This window comes from Balearica regulorum, chromosome 3, assembly GCF_011004875.1.
Source record: "Balearica regulorum gibbericeps isolate bBalReg1 chromosome 3, bBalReg1.pri, whole genome shotgun sequence".
NCBI lineage: Eukaryota > Metazoa > Chordata > Aves > Gruiformes > Gruidae > Balearica > Balearica regulorum.
In genome coordinates this window covers 24,541,502-24,560,723 of record NC_046186.1, presented here as the reverse complement: position 1 = coordinate 24,560,723, position 19,222 = coordinate 24,541,502, and the positions used below count along the sequence as shown (strand labels likewise).

Below are 19,222 nucleotides of genomic sequence, written 5' to 3'. Positions count from 1 at the left end.
ACGTTACTTTAGGTAACCATCCTTTTCACAGCGATAATGAAATAATTGTTTAAATGATGTCTTAGCTGATACACCTTGGACCATATTCATAGAATCATTTAGGTTGGAGAAGACCCTTAAGATCATTGAGTTACTTCTCCCAAGTAACTAGCAAAAGGACAAGAGGAAATGGCCTCACGTTGCATCAGGGGAGGTTTAGATTAGATATTAGGAAAAATTTCTTCACCAAAAGAGTGGTCAGGCATTGGAACAGGCTGCCCAGAGAGGTGGTGGAGTCACCATCCCTGGTGGTGTTCAAAAAACATGTAGATTTGGCACTTTGGGACATGGTTTAGTAGACCTGGTGGTGTTGGGTTGATGGTTGGACTTGATGATCTATGATTCTATATAATTTAAAAAGATTTGAATATTCTTTCACCTCAAAATTTACCCAAAATTTTTCACATTTTTCTTGTATGTGTATTAGAATAAATTGCATACTACAAAATGAATTCTGCTTGTTTTGCATAAAACTTTAAAATATTTTAGCTTCATTTGTATTTATTGTTATAACATATAAATAACAAATTCTTGTTCTTAAGATACACCCAGCTGTAAAAACTGATGTTCTTTTTGATCAAAGCCAATGATAAAACCCTGGGAATAGGAGTTCACTTTATTTTTTGCCTTATTGTTGAAAATATCTGTGAAGTCATGTATGCAGGGAGATGCTCAGGAAAGTTAAAATTAACATAGTACAATAAATTTAAACTACATATTTAACTGAGTAATCTACCTTAAAAGGTAAGGGCTCTCCTTCAGTGACATTATGACCTTTCATAACTGCAAGTTAATCTTCAAAAGAAGAATAATACAAATCCTCTGAGGAGGATTAAACTACAGTAATCTGAGGACAATGATACACCTCAATGAGTACTTCTACATGTCCTGTAGTGTGAGTTGACTTATGAGCCTACAGATTGTGACTTCAGTTGATGATCCTTTCTAAATGCCACATTTAGAAAAACTTTTAATTGAAATTTTGCCAAGTTTTAAAATAATGCACATGGAACACCCTAAATAAGATTTTGTAAATAAAGACTAATTGTAATATTACAAAAAAATGCATGCATCATCTCCAGTAATATACTTCCTGTGAACTTCTGAGTATCACAATGTGAGGCCATGATTAAGATACCTTATTTGGTTATTGCACCTGATGAAAGAGTTCTCCTGCAAGCAATGATATATTTTCAATTGCCAGCAAATAATGACAAAATGGATAGTTTAACAATGTCTAGTAGTTGCATTATTTAATAAAATTAATGTAAATACAAATATTTATGTACATCTAGATTTATATATTTTTATATTTACATATATAAATCTATTCATAGTCACCTTCTGCTTACAGACTTGAAGTCCACCCAAATTTTATTCACAGATAAGAGATTTTTTTCTTCAGTTTTTCATCAAAATATGTCCAGATCCTACAAAACTTTCTGTCTCTGCCTTTAAATATTGGGTTTTTAAATTCTTTTAAAAGTTTGATAAATAACTTTCAAAGAAAAGTAAAAATACAATATTGTTGACATCACTTTAGAAAAATATTTTTCCATTCAATGTTGTGTAGAATTATTTGTAATTTTGTTGTGTTGATTATTTGTAAACAGATCAATACTTAAAATAACAGCAGTGCTTTGAGAGGACTAATAGAAACAGTTATAAAATAGATTCCCTTTTTATTGTATTTCTTAGCAATTAATCTGATAATTAGCATAATTCATATTTGGTTTTGAATTCAAATATGTTCTGGCATGACTTATAATTCATGTTTTGATCTTCACTAGTTTTATATCTCTAATGTTTCTTTACCTATTAACTTAGCAACATAACATTTTTGGTTTGTGTTTTTCCACTTTCTATTTGATGACAAAAATACGCTATATATCATTTAATGTGGTAAATCTTTTTACTAATCCATAACACAATAATATTTCCAATTTCACATGTGACAAACAGAACCCATATATTTTATCATTAGAAATCTGTTCTATGTGATGATACAATATAATAAAACATAGCAATATCAGATAAGGAAAAACGATGTGTTGTAGGGTAGCCACCTGACAAAAAATGAAGAGGGAAAGATAACTTCAAAAATTGGCACTGACTTTCATAATTTCATGAGAAATAATTTAGGATACTGTGATGATACCTTGTTTGTTATCTGTTTGCAGTATGTTAGTAAATAATATTTCATTAAAGAGAAAAAAATAAAAAAGAAGTAATTTGTAAGAATTGGGAGAAAGCACCTTCACTGAGCAGCCATTCCTATGACAAACTTCTATAATGCAGTCTAGAACCAGCTCAGAACGAGCTGGAATGCACAGAGCTGGAAGGAACCTTACAGCACAGCAGGGGTTGGGGAGTCCTTACAGGAAAAGGCTGACAATTTTTTTATTTATTTTTTTTTTCCATAAAGACCCAGAAGAGACAATGCAGAGTTTGCTGCAACCCAGAAAGTACCTTGAGACTGCATTTGTATTACTAAATAAAATGTGGCCAAGGGCTGTGTTCATGTCCTGAGGATACATCTACAGAACATGGTCCTGAGAAGGGGCTTTGTTTAACCACAGACAAATTGTGTGTGTATGAGTGTATTTGTATGTATGTGTCTTGGAGCAGGGCAAGAAGGTGTTATTTTAGTGTGTTAGTGATATGCATATTGTAATCCAGGCCATGATTCATGGTTTTAGCAAGAAACTGAGAGTATATAAAGAACACTTTGGGATGTGGTGAGGTATGTCTGAAGATAGAAGGCCTGTGGAGTGGTGCTGGATGACTTCGTAGAGTAAAGGAATGAAAACTTGATGCAGGCTTGTCCATCCAGTCTTTTTGGAACAGTCCATGGTGCTTGCTGTCCCCTGAATCATGATCATGCAGTGTCTCAGAGAGTGCTGGTAGGCATCACAAGGAAGCATGGTAAAGCTTATGCAATATTGGACATCCAGTGCTCAAACTCCTTCACCACTGCTAATTCCCAGTACAGTGTGTAAGCTTATTTTGTAAAACTGCTGTCTTATAAATGCTGTACTGGAATTTAAAACAACCTACTTCATTATATTTTTATGTAGTAGAAAAATTTTAGCTGTTGCTGAGATTAAAAAAAATCTGGAATTTCTTGTTCATATGCATTTTTCCATCTTTAGAAGTTAAACCGTATTCCTATTATCATCTTATTAAAATCAATTGGAGCTTTTAGGATTTCGGTGAAGCTATTGATATGCTTTTTTTTTTTTTTTTTTTTTAATAGTTTCACCATTAAAAGATAGAAGATGTAGTCAGGTTTGGGTCATTAAACAGTTTGTTTGTTGAAGGCATCATTTGTGCTTTCATTATAGCATTTATTCAATGTCTTAAATGTCACTTTGTTGATTACCAAGTGACAAATGGAAATAATTCCTAGTGTAACATGATTTCAAATGGACAATTTAATTTGAATCCCAAGTACTATTAAAAGCACAGCTCATACTGGTAGTTGTTACTGAAATAAGATCGATGGGAAATATTAAGCAACAGCTGAAGATTTTCATTCAGACATATCGGTATCTATTAGCAAGATCTTCTGTAAAGAATTGATTTATTTCACTGAAGAGTTGCTTTAAAGTTCTTCAATACTTTATTCTTTCCAAGTCTTTTCACCAGCTGTGTGATTTATCCATTCAGCTCATAAACAGACATTAATTTCATACTTTGACTGAAATTGATTTGACATGCGAACACCTCCACCTGTTACAAAGTCAGCATATCCTCCAGAGCAGCCTTTTTACATTGCTCTCTTGTTTTATTAGGAATATAAATTAAAGCAGGTTATTATTCAAGATGAAATAACAATTTATCTGTATATTGCTATGAAATTTGAGAAAAAGAATTGTTCATAATCCAAACCATTGTCAAGAACAATTTTTAGGCTTTATTCAGTTAATATATTTGTTGTATATATGGTAGTATGTAAAAATAAGATCCATTCAGGCTCTATATTAATTGTGTGAATTGCTGAATTAGAATAACAAAAAGCTATAATGATACCTAATTTTGTATTGTGCATGTTTGCATGCTCTGTTTTGCATCTAAACACTTCTGAGTGTACAGTACTACTAAATTTTATTTTAATCATGAAGAATTAATGACATTTACATGAAAATGGATCTCCTAAAATGTGCAGTCTTGGAGTTTTCTGAACATAGCTCATAGAACATTGTACAGTGAAGATTTCTCAGTGCAAAGAGTAATGAACTACATTACATGGGGTATTTGTGCACATGAAGCCATATAATATGTGCTGACTGTAGGTGAAAAACATCATATTAATGCAGTAAATAACATAGTGTATTTTCAGAAAGGGATGAAATTTGGACAACAGTACAAATTACCTTCATTGCCCACAGATTTGGTCTGTAATATGACATTGTAGCTTTAAAAATCTATTTTATGGCATTTTTAATAAATTTGGGGTTAATTACAGACCAATCTTCTACTCCCTTTTACTGTCCCATCTCATCTGAACTTTCCAGGCAAGCATAGGCATGGCCAGTCCTTTCTTGAGTAGGAAATAACATACCTTTCATAGAAAGATTTTAAAAGAGCAGTTTCTTTACAATACACTTGTACACTTGGTATTAGTATAGTGTTTTCAAAGGAACTTTATTTTTCCTTTTGTCATGGTTTAACCCCAGCCAGCCACTATGCACCACCCAGCTGATTGCTCACTCGCTTCCCCAGCAGTATGGAGGAGAGAATCAGAATAAGAGTGGGAAAACTCATGGGTTGAGATAAAGATGTTTTAATAAGCAAAGCAAAAGCCACACATGCAAGCAAAGAAAAACAAGGCATTCATTCCCCACTTCCCATGGGCAGGCAGGTGTTCAGCCATCTCCAGGAAAGCAGGGCACCATCACGTGTAACAGTTACTTGGGAAGAAAAACGTCATATACTCTGGATGTCCTTCCTTCCTTCCTTCCTTCCTTCCTTCCTTCCTTCCTTCCTTCCTTCCTTCCTTCCTTCCTTCCTTCCTTCCTTCCTTCCTTCCTTCCTTCCTTCCTTCCTTCCTTCCTTCCTTCCTTCCTTCCTTCCTTCCTTCCTTCCTTCCTTCCTTCCTTCCATGGGCTGTGACCCTATGGGAAGCCTGTGCTGGAGCAAGCTCCTGGCTTGTGGCCCCGTGGAGAGAGGAGCCCATGCCCGAGCAGGTTTACTGGCAGAACTTGTGACCCTGTGGGGGACCCATGCTGGAGCAGTCTGCTCCTGAGGGTCTGCACCCCGTGGGAGAGACCCACGTTGGAGAAGGTCGTGAAGGACTGTCTCCTGTGAGAGGGACCCCATGCTGGAGCAGGGGAACGATGAGAGGAGTCCTCCCCCTGAGGATGAAGAAGCGGCAGAAACACCGCGTGATGAACTGACCGTAACCCCCATTCCCCGTCCCCCTGTGCCTCTGGGGGGGGCAGAGGTTGAAGCCGGGAGTGAAGTTGAGCCCGGGAAGATGGGAGGGGTGGGAGGAGGTGTTTTAAGATTTGGTTTTATTTCTCATTCCTCTACTCTGTTTTGCTGGGTAATAAATTAGATTAATTTCTTCTCTTAGTTCGGTCTGTTTTGCTCGTGACGATAATTAGTGAGTGATCTCTCCCTGTCCTTATCTCGACCCACAAGCCTTTCTTTATACTTTTTCTCCCCTGTCTAGTGAAGGAGGGGAGTGATAGAGCGGCTCTGGTGGGCACCTGGCCCCCAGCCAGGGTCAACCCACCACAATATTCTTTTATCCTCCGCCAAGATTGCAATTATATAAAATAAACTGATTATATCTGATTTGTTTGCTTCTCTATAGTGTAGACAGTTGGATGGAGTATTGGTGTGTTTTCGCCACAACATGCAACCTGACAGGAACAACATAAATACACGTTTACATTTTTTCCCCCTTCCTTGTGCTTTTTGAAAAAAACAAAATGCTATAATCTTTTTCAGCTTCTCCCCCAATGTAAGTCCAAGATATCAGGAAGTTACAATGAGTTAAACTCATTGCCTTTCACTTATGTTTTATAATAAATCTTTTCCTGTCACATCCCACCCCCTGCAAAGGACTATGAGCTTCATATTAGAAGCCATAGAAAGATTCCCTTCATATTTTTTAAAATTTGATTGGAATAGATCACTTTAACTAAAGCTGCACAAAATTGTGTTATTCAAAGCAACACGTATCATCTCTGTTCAGGATGAAATGTCATCAGAAAAGCATGGTGGCCGTGACCCCAGCACACATTTAGAACTTTTCTTTCCAAACTGGAAGTTAGTAATAGTCAGCTTACCATTTATCTATAAATGCATTTCATCAAATTGTAAATGTATGTAGAAATTACACAACTTTCTCAAGAACTCAAGACTTGTGTTGCATGGCAGATTTACACACTTGAAGGCAGCTGTCAGAATAAGTGTTCTTTGAGATCTAGTCTTTAGATACTTGTCTTTAGATTCTATTTCACTGTAGCATTTACATTATATTTCACTAATGATTATAACAATTTGGAAACTATAAAACTGATGCTCTAAGTGGTCTAAATGTCAGGACAGAACAAGTAAGACATAAGAGTTCTACTGTTGTGGACACACATCATGTAAGATCATAGTATTTTCCAGTGTGTATGGAAAAATAAAGTAAGTAAATAAATAAATAACGGGCATAATGTTACTAACACTTTACTTGTCAAACACTAAAGTCACTTATTTTTGGTTTTAGGCAAATATCTTTGAGATGAACAAGTATTTTACTTGTACCTGGTGATTCTATGACAGTCATAGTTAAGCTTGATTATACATGATTGTAACATGCACAGGACTTTGTTGTAGCAATTTTCTGGGTTTTTTAGGTTTGTGCAGTTAAACTCCAGAGACAAGCAATATTCAGAGGAAGTATTTTTTCCACTAAAAAACCCATTTTTAAATTCCTAGCATAACCCAAGCTATCCTTCCTTTTTCTTCTGGGTGTGAAAAGTGCAGTGTATCTATGCGAAGTCAAATAGATGGCTAAAAATGCCCATGAAGACTCTGTAATATGCTTTTGTGAAATTTCAGTTGTTAATTACTCTGACTGAAAAGAACACATAAATATTTGTTTATTTATTTCTTTATATGCATACTATACCAACAAAATATTTACATAAACATATAGGTATGCACTGTTTTGGTGTGGTTATATGGAGTATTTTGCAGAGTGAATTCTAAGCTGTGAGGCTTCTTTCATTTGTCTGCAGAGTAGTTTTATGTTAAGTTCTGTTACTCAGAAAGTGTGTTATATTAGGGAGAAAAAAGTTTTGTTTGCCTTTTCCTTGCTGCTAAAGTCTTGGTCAAATCAACATCTTTGGAAAGAGAAGGAAAGTGTGTCTTCCTTATGCGTGGCCCAGGACTCACAGGTGGATGAGAGGACAGGAGCAAAGAAGGAAGGAGGCACAGCAAAATAAAAAATGTAGTCATACAAGATACAGGTAAGAATAACAGGAAGCTCTTTGTAGATGGAAGCGGGGCACTTGCAATAAAGTCTCAAAGTTAATCAAAGAGAGAAACTTTTTCTTAGAAGTATCAGTGGAAATTGTGCATCCTCAAAACATGCTAAAAGTTGCTGAACTGAGTGCAACCCTGGAGGGCAGGATTTGTCCTGCAATGATAGAATATAGGACCGTAGGGCCTAAAGATGCTTTCTTTTTTTTTTTCTTTCTTTTCCCCTTCAGAAGAATTTTTGTAGTGCAACACTTCCTCCTTCTTGCTTCTTCATTGAAATTAAGTGAAATTAAGTTATTCGGAAGTCCACACTGCACTAATATTAGTAGGTTCAGTTGCAGTGTAGTCACTTTTCCTATTTCAAATACCACCAAGTTATCTTTCTCCATCTTTATCCACATCCATGGATAGCTTCCAAAGCTAACATTTCTCACTTGAGCACTGACTTCTTGTATGACCTGCATTAGAAGCATAGCAATCTTGAAGCTCCAACACATCCTATGCATGACATCCCTTTTAGTCTTCCATTAACTGGACTCCACCCCTGATCTTTAAAGAGGAGGAACACCCATTGTGAGCTACAGTAATGGATACTCAGGGAAGATAAGGTCCTCCCATCTAACATTGATTTTATTTTACAAAATTCTCATCTGCCACAGATTTTAAATTTTGATGTTTGCTTTTTTCCTTTGAAGAGTATGAGAAAAAGCAGTGTTTATGTGGGTACATATGCACAAGAAGACATCCACCTACAATATGTCACAGGGCTACAGCATCTTGAAAATACTATGGCCACTATCAATTAACCATTTTTTTTGTAATATCATTTTTATAACAAATTTTTAGGATTGGGCTAAAAAAAAAGTATATACTGAGCTAGTTGAAGCAGTTCTATCGCCTAATGAGAATTCTTTATTCACATTTGTGCTTTGAGATACTGTTATTATCTAATTTTAATCCATTTAATATGAGCTAAATTAATTTTCTATGATGTCAATTCTTAATTAGTATGTCATGTGTTGCTAAATGGTTGAAAGAAGTCCAAATATATTGTGTCAACCAAGGTTATAATCTAAAAATCATATTGTTTGTATGACATGACCAATTTTCCATAAAACCATGTTAACTGGTATTAATTATATTTTCAATTTTAACACTTTAAAAATAGACTCCTATGTTGGCTGTTCCATTACTTTGCTTAGGATCAGTGTTGGCTTTACAGTATTATAATTACACAGGTCAATTTACTTGCATTTTTAAAGTATTTGTAGCACATTGATTGTTTTCTAGAAAGCTACCATGTCTTCCTTTCCAGGACTTAAGATAATTTTAGGTAAAGATGTTCAAGGATATTCTGTTGTAAAGAAAGATAAAGCATATCATTTTCCCAGTTTGAGGGGACAAATTATATACACATGCATTTATATAATTCTTTGGGTCCTCTTTTCTCCAGTTTTTGAGACAGTTATTACATATGACCTTGTCCAGTCAGCTGGGTCCTCCCTTGTCCTCCATAAGTTCTTGAAGATAATTACTAATAGTTCATAAACTGCTTCAGTTTAAGTACTTTAATGTGAATTTAATTAGGCCCTGTTCCCTTGAATGTGTCTAAATTTTCTAAATAGTCATTAACCTGTTCTCTTCCTATCCTGCCCTTTACTTAATTTTATTTAAACTTTTGTTATTTAACTATGATTTTTTTTTTTTCCCCCCTGGAAAAGTGAAGAAGGTGTTTCTTGTTCTCCTTTCCTGCTAGCTATTTTTCTTTCTCTGACACTTAATGACTTTCTACAAATTCTTTTATTGTCTTTTGCCTCATTCCATGGTTCACCTTTTCACAAAATTCATCCTGATGTTAGTCTGATCATTTCTGAGGCAGCTGCACTTGCTTTTTACTGTACTTCCTGTTTTCCACCATAACATGCTAATTTGCATTCCAAAATATCTTTGGGCTAATTTTTGTCCAGGGCAGTGCTCAGCCTTTTGTATAGACAGATTGTACTATTTCTGTTAGTAAAGAAACATAAGCTCTGCAATTTGAACAATATGATGTTCCTTATCACAAAACATTAAAATAAAAATTTACAGTGAGATTGAAAGACCATAGCATGTTGATATTAGACAATAATGAATATTTAAGGAAAAAAAAAATGATGAAGTATAGTGATAAATCAAAAACCAGAGATAATCCCAGAGTACTTTCCCTCTTTCTAGTGATACATGGCTCAAGTACTTCGCCTTTGTCTCTCAATAAGATTTTCTTCCATGTATTTGTCTAATCACTTTTTGAATACATATATTTCACCTACCAAAAGAAAGATTTCCAATCTATTTAATTGGTCCTCCATTCCTCAGAAACAGTAACTTTGATCTTTTGTTTTCCTTCCCTAGTTCAAATGTATCCTTATTAATATGGAGGAGGAGAACTACGTACAATATTCAACATGCAAATGAAATAGGTTTTTGTGTAATGTCAGAATAGTATTTTCTGTTTCGTTCACTGTTCCTTTCCTAGCAATTCCTAACTTTTTCAACAGCTTACAGTTTCATAGAATTATACGTAGTATGCAAGAGTTCTTGTTCCTGAGTAGTAACTGTCAATTCAGAACCTATCATTGTCTCTGCAAGCTCATGATAATTTTTTTCCAGATTTATTTTTCTACAATTATCGGTAATGAATTTCACCTGCTATTTTATTAGTTAGTTGGTATCATAAACTTTTCTGCAACAAGTAACAGAAAGCTTCTTCCTCATCTCTGTTCAGATTTGGTCTGCATCTATTCTTGGACATGTAAAATTGATTGTAAACAAAATGAAATTTTATTTTTCTGCATTCTGTAATGGACTATTTAATTCCATGCCAAATATTAAAATTCAGGAACATATTTGTCAAAAAGGTTTGATTTTTTTTTTCTTCTTGAATTGTTTTATAAAAATCCTTGAAATGAATATTTTATGATATGACACAATTTGACATGTTGTTATTACCAGCAAGCCATCCATATGCTATGATAGTGAACTGTTAGCTTAAATGAACTTCCTACAAAAAATTTTCATGTTAGTTTTCCATCTATCTGATTCTAAGGTCATGTTTGGTTTTTAATATTGATAGAGAATGCAGTAAAGTAGAAGCAACAAAAATTAATCTACTGGATATGATCTGTGGACTTTTTGATAACAGCAAGGACAAAAAATTTAAGAGAAATTGTGAGACATCTCTTAGAAGGCTGTTGGGAACTATATGACCTGTGAAGGAGGCCTTCTCTTTTTATACTTGGAGACAGATAATAAATTGTACTGTAAAATTTCTTTGAAGAAATTTACTGGAATAATGATAAAATTGTGATCATCTATAAAATTATCATGTAAGGCCACCCTGTTTTTAGCTTTAGGCCAACCTCATTTTAGCTTTAATAGCCTCTTTTACAGTCCAATTATGTGCTATCTGAAATATTTTTTTCTATTAGTTTTGATTTATCATTTTCACTTTCAGTAGTTGTTCCCATGTTCCTTTGCAGAAATCATATATATAATTTTATTCTTTTACTTATGTCCTCTTCTGCAATCCTGAGCATATCTCTTTATTGCTTCACTTTGTATAAAGATTTCTTTTTATATAAGGGTTTCTCCGTTTGTGTTTTTAAATTCCTGTAATTTTTAAACATGTTATTGAAATTAGAAAACAGTATTACACATGCATTTCAAAGAAGGCTGAACTGTTTATTTATGAAAACAGTAGAATTTTGTCCTTCCTTAGTTATTTGTACCGCCACCTCTTTGTCTGTTTTTAAAACAGTATTCCCTATGGAACAGAAGGGACCTTCCATAATATCTGGTTCTTTATCCTAAACTGAAACTATTGCCATATAGTACTGAATGTTCATGTGTAATTTTGCAGCTGGTTAATTTTTACAGACCACAATGGTTTCCAGTGAAGCAAGAAAAAGCATACTTCAGAGGAATGCAGTATTATTTTTGGATACCCAGTTTAATTCTCTCTTCTATCTTACATTTCTTGTGCAAATCTTTTACAACAACTGTAATCTATAAATCTGTTGAGGGGTGGTAAAACCATTGCTGATTCTGCTTTCTATTTTTCCTATGCTGAAGCCCTAGAGAGCCAAGCTCTTTGTTCCTGCCATTGAAGAAGTACTTACAGTTTTAAGTATTTGCTGTATAATTTAATAGTGGCATTGAAGCCACAACAGCCTGCAGACAGGGAAGAACAAGTGCATAGATAGAAGTAATGGCTGTGTAGCCCATTTGTAATTTGTCCATTTATAACTCATCGACCTAACAAAAATGATGGACTTAACAGAGATATTTGCTTTATATGTCACATTACAGTTGCAGACTTTGTCTTTATATATGTTACTTCCCTTTCATTAAGCAGTGAAATTTTAATAGTGAGATGGAAGATATTGAGTCATAATGTGCTGCTGATCCAAATAGGTTTTATTTTTGATATCAGTGAGAAGATCAGCTTAAAGCTTTATGGTTTACAATAAATAGTATAACATGGAATAATTAGAACACAGCATTTGTCATATCACAGTTTGTTCTATATAACAGTATTTTTTCTGTCTCTCTTTTAAATTTAAGAAAGTGTTATGTGTCAGGTTCCACTGTGTCAGGTATTTTCTTGTATTTAAAACATGAATTTCTGTGAACTGTCATATAAGAGTATAGATGTTAAACTGGAAAGGTCCTATCTGACATGGAAATAAACTTCCAAACTATCTCTTTTTTTGTGTGTGTAAATGTATACCTGTGTCAGCTCTCAGCTTCCCTTAATCTATCTATCTATCTTGACTATAGCTAAGATGATAATTATGAAATGCTGTCAAATTCATGATTTTAGGTTTTAGAGGTATTGGCCTCAACTTTCTGATAGACCATGAACTATTGAAGTTTATTTATATATCTCTTTGAAATAATGGATTGTCGTGTATGTATTTAAAACACTTATTTAATTGAAATTGTATTTATATATCTGAATTATTAAAGTGTGAGGATATTATTAATACTTTACTGATAAAAGTTGTACCTACCTGCAGATTTATTGATTTGATGATGTTTCACTAATCATCTAAGCTAGAATATTGGGTAGTGTGAATGAAAACATACAGGCATTAAGAATTTCATTATAACTATGTATTTGTAATCCAATAACAAGGAAAAAAAAAAAAGGCAAATTACTACCATGACTAATAAATTCAAGACTGCCTAATGTTATAAACTATGAAGTATTTTATTATATATTTCAAATACCTGTGTCAAAGTAATGCAAAAACTTTGCATCAAAAAGACTTAAATTGCAATGTGACACCTTTCAAGTAGTAGTCATAATACTTATTTAGATGCTTAATATCACTTTAGAATTGTCATATTTCTTCCTTTGAAAGAAAACACAGCAACAAAAAAGTCTTTGATTAAATTCAGAGGCATATGATCATCTTGTCAGAAATCTAATCTTGTCATTCTCCCAACATTAAAGAGAGAATATTCCCTGAAACTGAGTAAATATTTCTAGTTTACACACAAGATGAAAAGTCTCTTTCCCCAGGCTACTTAAAGAGAGTACATGAAAGCCAGAAACAATTGAATAAGATCAATGTTAATATTTTGGTAACCAGAGGAAGCTGATGTTTAAATTTAAGCTTGAGAGTTTATTTGCAAACTTCATGATGTTCACACAGCTCTAAGGACTGAGATCAAAAGAAGTGCAACATGGAATGAGTGCATAGAATAATCCTAAAGGAACAGGGGTTTTATTGCCACACTTTAAATAGGTTAGCATAGCTTTTATTTTCATATTTGTAAATTTAAAAACCTTTTCTGTCCCATAGGATTTCTCTAAGAGCTCAATATACTTCCAACTAACTTGGTCAGAAGAATGTTCTCTTTTTAGCAAACAGATATATAGCCTCTTTACAATTTATGAAGCAGAATAATTGGTGTGTGTGTTGAAGTAATAGGCACAATGCACCTCAACTGAATTTAGATGTTTAAAAAAATTGTTCTCTGATCAAATCAGTGGAAGTCAGACAGGTACCAGAAGACCCAATAAAAGAAAAAGCTGTGTTAAATCCCAGAGGACAGAAAAATGTTGGGAATCATTAAATCCCTGTACTACCATAGTTCTAGATATGAACAAATAGTATTCTTCATGTATAAATACAAAAGCCTGAATTTGGCCTTCTCTGTCTTCCCTAAATTTTGCTATGTCATTAATATATGTGACAGAAAGCTATCTCTTTCGTAAAGAGAAACGTACAGACAGTCTTGTATCAGACTTAATCTTCTCTGTTCTGTCACTCCATTATGATTTCCTGAGCACTAAGAAAGTGAACATTTGCTATTGTGTTCTGTTGCTGGCAGAATTTTACAAGGATTTATATTTTACAATACTTTAATAAAAAATTTTGAAAATTCAGACATTTTAACTGAAACTTCCACTAGAAGTTTATAGCTTTTTATGGGGAAGGGAAGTTTTGTCATCTTAACCACTATTTTTATGACAGAGATATTATTAAACTTTATTTTTCCAAAGAATAAAAGTATTTTTAAAAATGTATGACCTGAAGTTAGCTTTTGTATTTTTAACTGCTTGTTTGTGCTTGCAAATCAGATATTTAAAAATCAAATTGTATCTCCACAACAAGTAAAACTGGACATCCTTGGATGAAGGGTGATATATTAAGAAGCACAAAGTATTCACTTAGTCTCTAAAGTTTATTCTGCATTCTTACCTTCTTCAGTAAGAAGTTGGTTCTGACTAAAGACATACTGTACTAGTTTCCTACAAAAATGGATTTTTCAACCTGCCAGAAAGCTTAATTCTTGGTAATTTCTGTTAAAAGTTTTGATTCACTGATCTGTAACCCTTTCCTAGGGCTTGGTGTATCTCCTGAGAGTTAGAAAGCACCCTTGTCTGTCTTCTATTTCAGTGAATTCATTAACGAAAGATATTTTGATACTTCCTCTGTAGACCATGGAAAGAAACATGTTGCTTGCTTTTAAGGGATAAATCTTCAGCAATGCCTTTGCAAAACCTTGCAGTTTGCCTCCTGACACTCCTGCCTGAAACAGTATTGCCCTGGTCTTTGAGACACAACAGGTTTTTGGAAAAGAGTGTTTATATCACATGATCATTCTTACATGCTGGATTAGATATAGCTCTGCTATCAGTGGAGGAGATGAACTTTTAAAATGTGATTAAAATGTGGATTCTGATTTTCTGTAGCTCCCCACATTTTCATGTAGGATGTGGAGCTGTGAATAGCTGGGAATACGCAGGTTTCCAGTGCTCCACTGTGGCGGTAGGAATCAATGTCTGAGTAGGAGCAGGCAGGTAAAACTACATTAAAGCATTTGTAGATACATATAATTTGAATCCTTATTTATAAATATTATTTATGGTATTACTCTACTGGTATTTTATTATATTTGTGTACTGGACTCTTTGGAAGATGTTTTCATTCATTTGATACATTCTAGCTTTCTGATAAGACAAATTATTTTAATAAAAGAACTGACTCTGGATCTGCTTTGAATTCATATATGAAGCAGTTACTCCTAATTTTCTCTTCAAAGTCTGATTTTAAGATTACTGAGGAAAAAAAGTATACCTCTTTTTATCCTAATGATTCACCTGTTCTTTTGTAAAATACGTGGCATACCTTTCTGAACATGCTTGTCAACAATCTGTTCAGACCTGCTGTAAGGGTATAAACATAGTGGATTGACTTCACATATCATAATAATGCCATCCTGCATCTTAAAATTTCTGTTGGAGTTATCATGTCAAGATATACTCTTCTACCTGGATTTAACAATATTTGACAGAAGACATTTTCAATGGTGTTAAATTATATTAATATTTGATACTATTCAGTGAGTTGAATTTTCTTTTTTTCCTGAATGTTTCAGATTTCATACCTTGGATTGAACTGGGAAATATTTAAATAACATTAATTTTATCACTAATTTAATTTGAATCATATTTACATCATTTTACTACAGTTGTAGCAACACAGTTTATAGAATCAGAAGTGTGTTGTTTTATTTTTGCTGCTCAAATGAGAATTAATAGAAAAATTGCTTTAAATTCAATGGCAAAGAAATGGAACCTTCATTTTTGATGGACAGAGGAGTATATAGTAATTTGTAAGATGATTCAGCATTTCTATCACAGGCAATTAATAATTACATTTCCTTTCCTAATATTTTTGTTATTCATAAATTTCATAAGACTTGGGGTTTTTTAATATTCTTATCTTGTATGTGTACATTCAATATCTACAAATTAAATAATTTAAATAGCAGATCTCCTAGACAATATCTAGGAAGTATAATCCAAAGTGTCAATCTCTTTTCAGTGTAGCTGGCAAAAATGTGGCTCTAATTTAGAAGTATGAGATTAAGATATAATTCCTCAGGTTTGTTTTTATTATATTTTAGTGCTTAAAATGAAATTCATTGACAAATCAGTTATTTATATACTTTTAATTGTATTGCTAATAGCCTTATAAATGGAATTGCAGATGTGAGAGTTAAAATAGATTCTTTATTACTAGCACTTCATTACCAGAAATAGGATCTACACATAGTATCTCTCCATGGTTAGAATGGCTTTATAATTTTACCTTCAAACATGCTGTAATTCAGTCCAGCCATGCAGTTAAACATGAGTATTTTGTTATCTTCAGCAATGCAGTTATGGAAGCTATTATCTGTGAAGACTTTAGATTCTAAGTCATCTTAGAGGCGGTTTTACAGCATTTACCTCTAGTTCACTTTCAGCTGTAAATATTAGCTTAAGGCATAATGCCAAATATTTTGAATGCATTTCTGATACTGACATATAATTTGCTTGCAAATTTATTTTTCTTATTATTGTGTTTGATTTTTTTCATATTCAGAAATTGAGAAAGGAGGTTGTGGAGACCCTGGAATTCCATCATACGGAAAAAGGACTGGCAGCAGTTTTCTGCATGGAGACACGCTTACTTTTGAATGTCAAGCAGCTTTTGAACTGGTGGGAGAGAGAACGATTACATGTCAACAAAACAACCAGTGGTCTGGCAACAAACCCAGCTGTGTTTGTAAGAATTATTATTATTTGTCTGTATTATTTTTCTGATCTTAGCCACTTGCTTTCCTTAGCATTTGTGACTAGCCAGCAGGAAAACATTTCAAAATACCTTGAAGACTTTTGCAGTCACATCTTTTTTTTTTTTAGTGGGCTCAATAGTAGCTCATTTATGGGGACCATCACATAGGACTCTTTTAGAATGTTCTTTCCCCTCGTTTTATATTTAATTGAACCATTTAACACTCCTAATGTAAATGTGTGTTGAATTAGAATCTAAATGAGCAAATCCTAATAGCATATAAGTGTTCAAAAGGACTCTTTGGCACATACACATTGATTCTCGCAGTGCAAAGCAGTCTGCAGATCCATGTAGGAAAAGACTGGGTGTTTTTTTCTGATATCCTAATAAAGCACTGAATTGAATATAAGAAATATAAGGAAATCTAACACATAAAAAGGGTAGGTAAGATCATTACTTGTGAATTTTGTTTTAAAAGATAAAATGTTTGTAGGTAAGGTTTGAGATGGATTTAGAGAGGCTTTTTTTTTTTTTTAAAACTTTTTCTGTTTTCTTCTTCTATGGTAAAACAGAGTAAATCTTCCTAGTACATGGGTATAGTAGGCACTTCAGTTCTCTAGACCACAGTACCTTTTCCTATAAAAAGTCTTTTAATTCAGTACTGGATTTTTGAACAACGTTAGTGAGGAGTCCAATTCTCCCTGGACATATATGTATTTGGCAGCCATGTTGGTACAAGACTTACCAAGCTGAGTAACTTGCTCTGGACTGGAAGAAGTCTCTGTATGGCCGTGCAATGCTGAAATGTGTCTAAGCACATAAGGCCTGAGCATGGAGACAGTGCACCTGCAATTCCCTCTGAAGACAGAAGTTGTGTTTCTTCATGGTGCTGTATTGCCTTGGGTTGATACATTAGTTTCTGTTGGCGATAGTGTGGAATATTTTACTGTGCTCCACTGTTTGATGTGCACATGCCCTGAGAAGGATAATGGAACCTAAACTTACAACATCTATTTACAAAAATTGAGTTCAGTTTGACACATTTGAAGAGCTGATTAATGGTTATCCTTTGTGTTAATTAATATCCAGTGAACCTTCCTCTTTCTACATTTGCTGTACTTCTCGCTAAAGCACCAGCCACAAGCTCATGACTCTGAAATCAGTTAGGAATTTTCTTGATGAAAATTAGCTCAAAGAAGTGAAAAAGGAGGAGAGCTATAAATCATTTTTGTTTAATTGCCCTGTGCTATTGAAGGGAAACTAGGGGTAAAATAAGTTTGCACTATATACTCGAAAGAATTCTTGATCGGGACACATCTAAATTTCTACTATTATTTGCATCAGCATGAATTTTGTGTACTACAGACAACACTGGCCCTTCTGCTTGATTTTTTGGATTGTTAAATACATTGCTGGGCATATACCTTTCAGAAAAAAAAAAATCACATTTATATTTGGATGTTTCATTTTCATTTCAGAACAAACCTGCCAATTTTTCCAAATTCTGTCACTTTAGGCATTACTTTTGTTTTCTTTGGCATTCTCTACATGCTTCTAATAATCTCTTGCAGGCCCTGGTGCAGTCACTTAGGCTCACTTGGGGAAATAAAACCATGAAAGGCTGACATGTTATATGGGAGAAAAGTTCTGACAGACTAAAACATTTCCAGGTTGCACGTGTAGTAGTTTTGACATCCAGCCTTCAAAAGCATCCTTTTCCACAAGAATAGAAAATATGAAAACAGGCATTTATAATGTTTATGGATAGTATTTTGAGTATCTATTGTTGTTTTCTTTAGTCTCATGTTTCTTCAACTTCACCACACCATCTGGAATTATTCTTTCTCCAAATTATCCTGAGGAGTATGGGAACAATATGAACTGTGTTTGGTTAATTATCTCAGAGCCAGGAAGCAGAATCCACCTGATTTTCAACGACTTTGATGTAGAACCTCAATTTGACTACCTTACAGTGAAAGATGATGGGATTTCAGATTTACCACCTCTGGGCACTTTTTCTGGCAATGAGGTCCCTTCTCAGTTGGCTAGCAGTGGGCACATAGTCAGACTTGAATTTCAGTCGGATCACTCTACCACTGGAAGAGGATTTAATATCACTTACACAAGTAAGAACCTCTGCTTTTATTTTTATGCCTAGTCTTAAAATCAAGCTATCTTTCTTCATAATAATGAAAAATAGAACATTTTTATTTATAATACAGAAGTAAATTGTAATGCTTGTATAGTTGCACTGCTTTCAGCTGTCTTACTGATATTCATTAGCTTACCTGAATCTTTTTCATGTATTTATTTTAATTGTGATAGTGCTGAGGAATTCTCTTCATTATTTAAGGGCCTTTTTGGTTGACACTGATCATTCAGATCAAAGCATCCAGTGCAAGTGATTTAATATACTTCTCAATGGAACTAGCAGGACTAAGTTCACAAAGGTGTTAAGCTTAGATCCCAGATATGAAGACGTTCATGTGAAAAGCATAGAAGTGTAAAAAGCATCTAGAATATCATTGCAAATAAATAGCTCCAGGAATGCAATTCTCAAATGTACAAAATTTAGTTGCAAC

General features: G+C 33.9%; 1 protein-coding gene and 1 long non-coding RNA gene across 2 annotated transcripts in view; one reads left to right on the top strand and one right to left on the bottom strand.

Moving 5' to 3' along the window:
- Positions 1 to 19,222, bottom strand: part of LOC142600924 (uncharacterized) — a 782,912-nt gene that overhangs the window by 28,427 nt on the left and 735,263 nt on the right. The gene's annotated exons all lie outside the window — the stretch shown is intronic.
- The window catches only part of CSMD1 (CUB and Sushi multiple domains 1), a 1,232,729-nt gene that overhangs the window by 902,818 nt on the left and 310,689 nt on the right, over positions 1 to 19,222 (top strand). The window contains exons 13-14 of the mRNA XM_075747278.1: positions 16,449 to 16,631; positions 18,440 to 18,766. Coding sequence (XP_075603393.1) covers positions 16,449 to 16,631; positions 18,440 to 18,766 — 510 coding nt within the window. The remainder of the gene's footprint in view (positions 1 to 16,448; positions 16,632 to 18,439; positions 18,767 to 19,222) is intronic.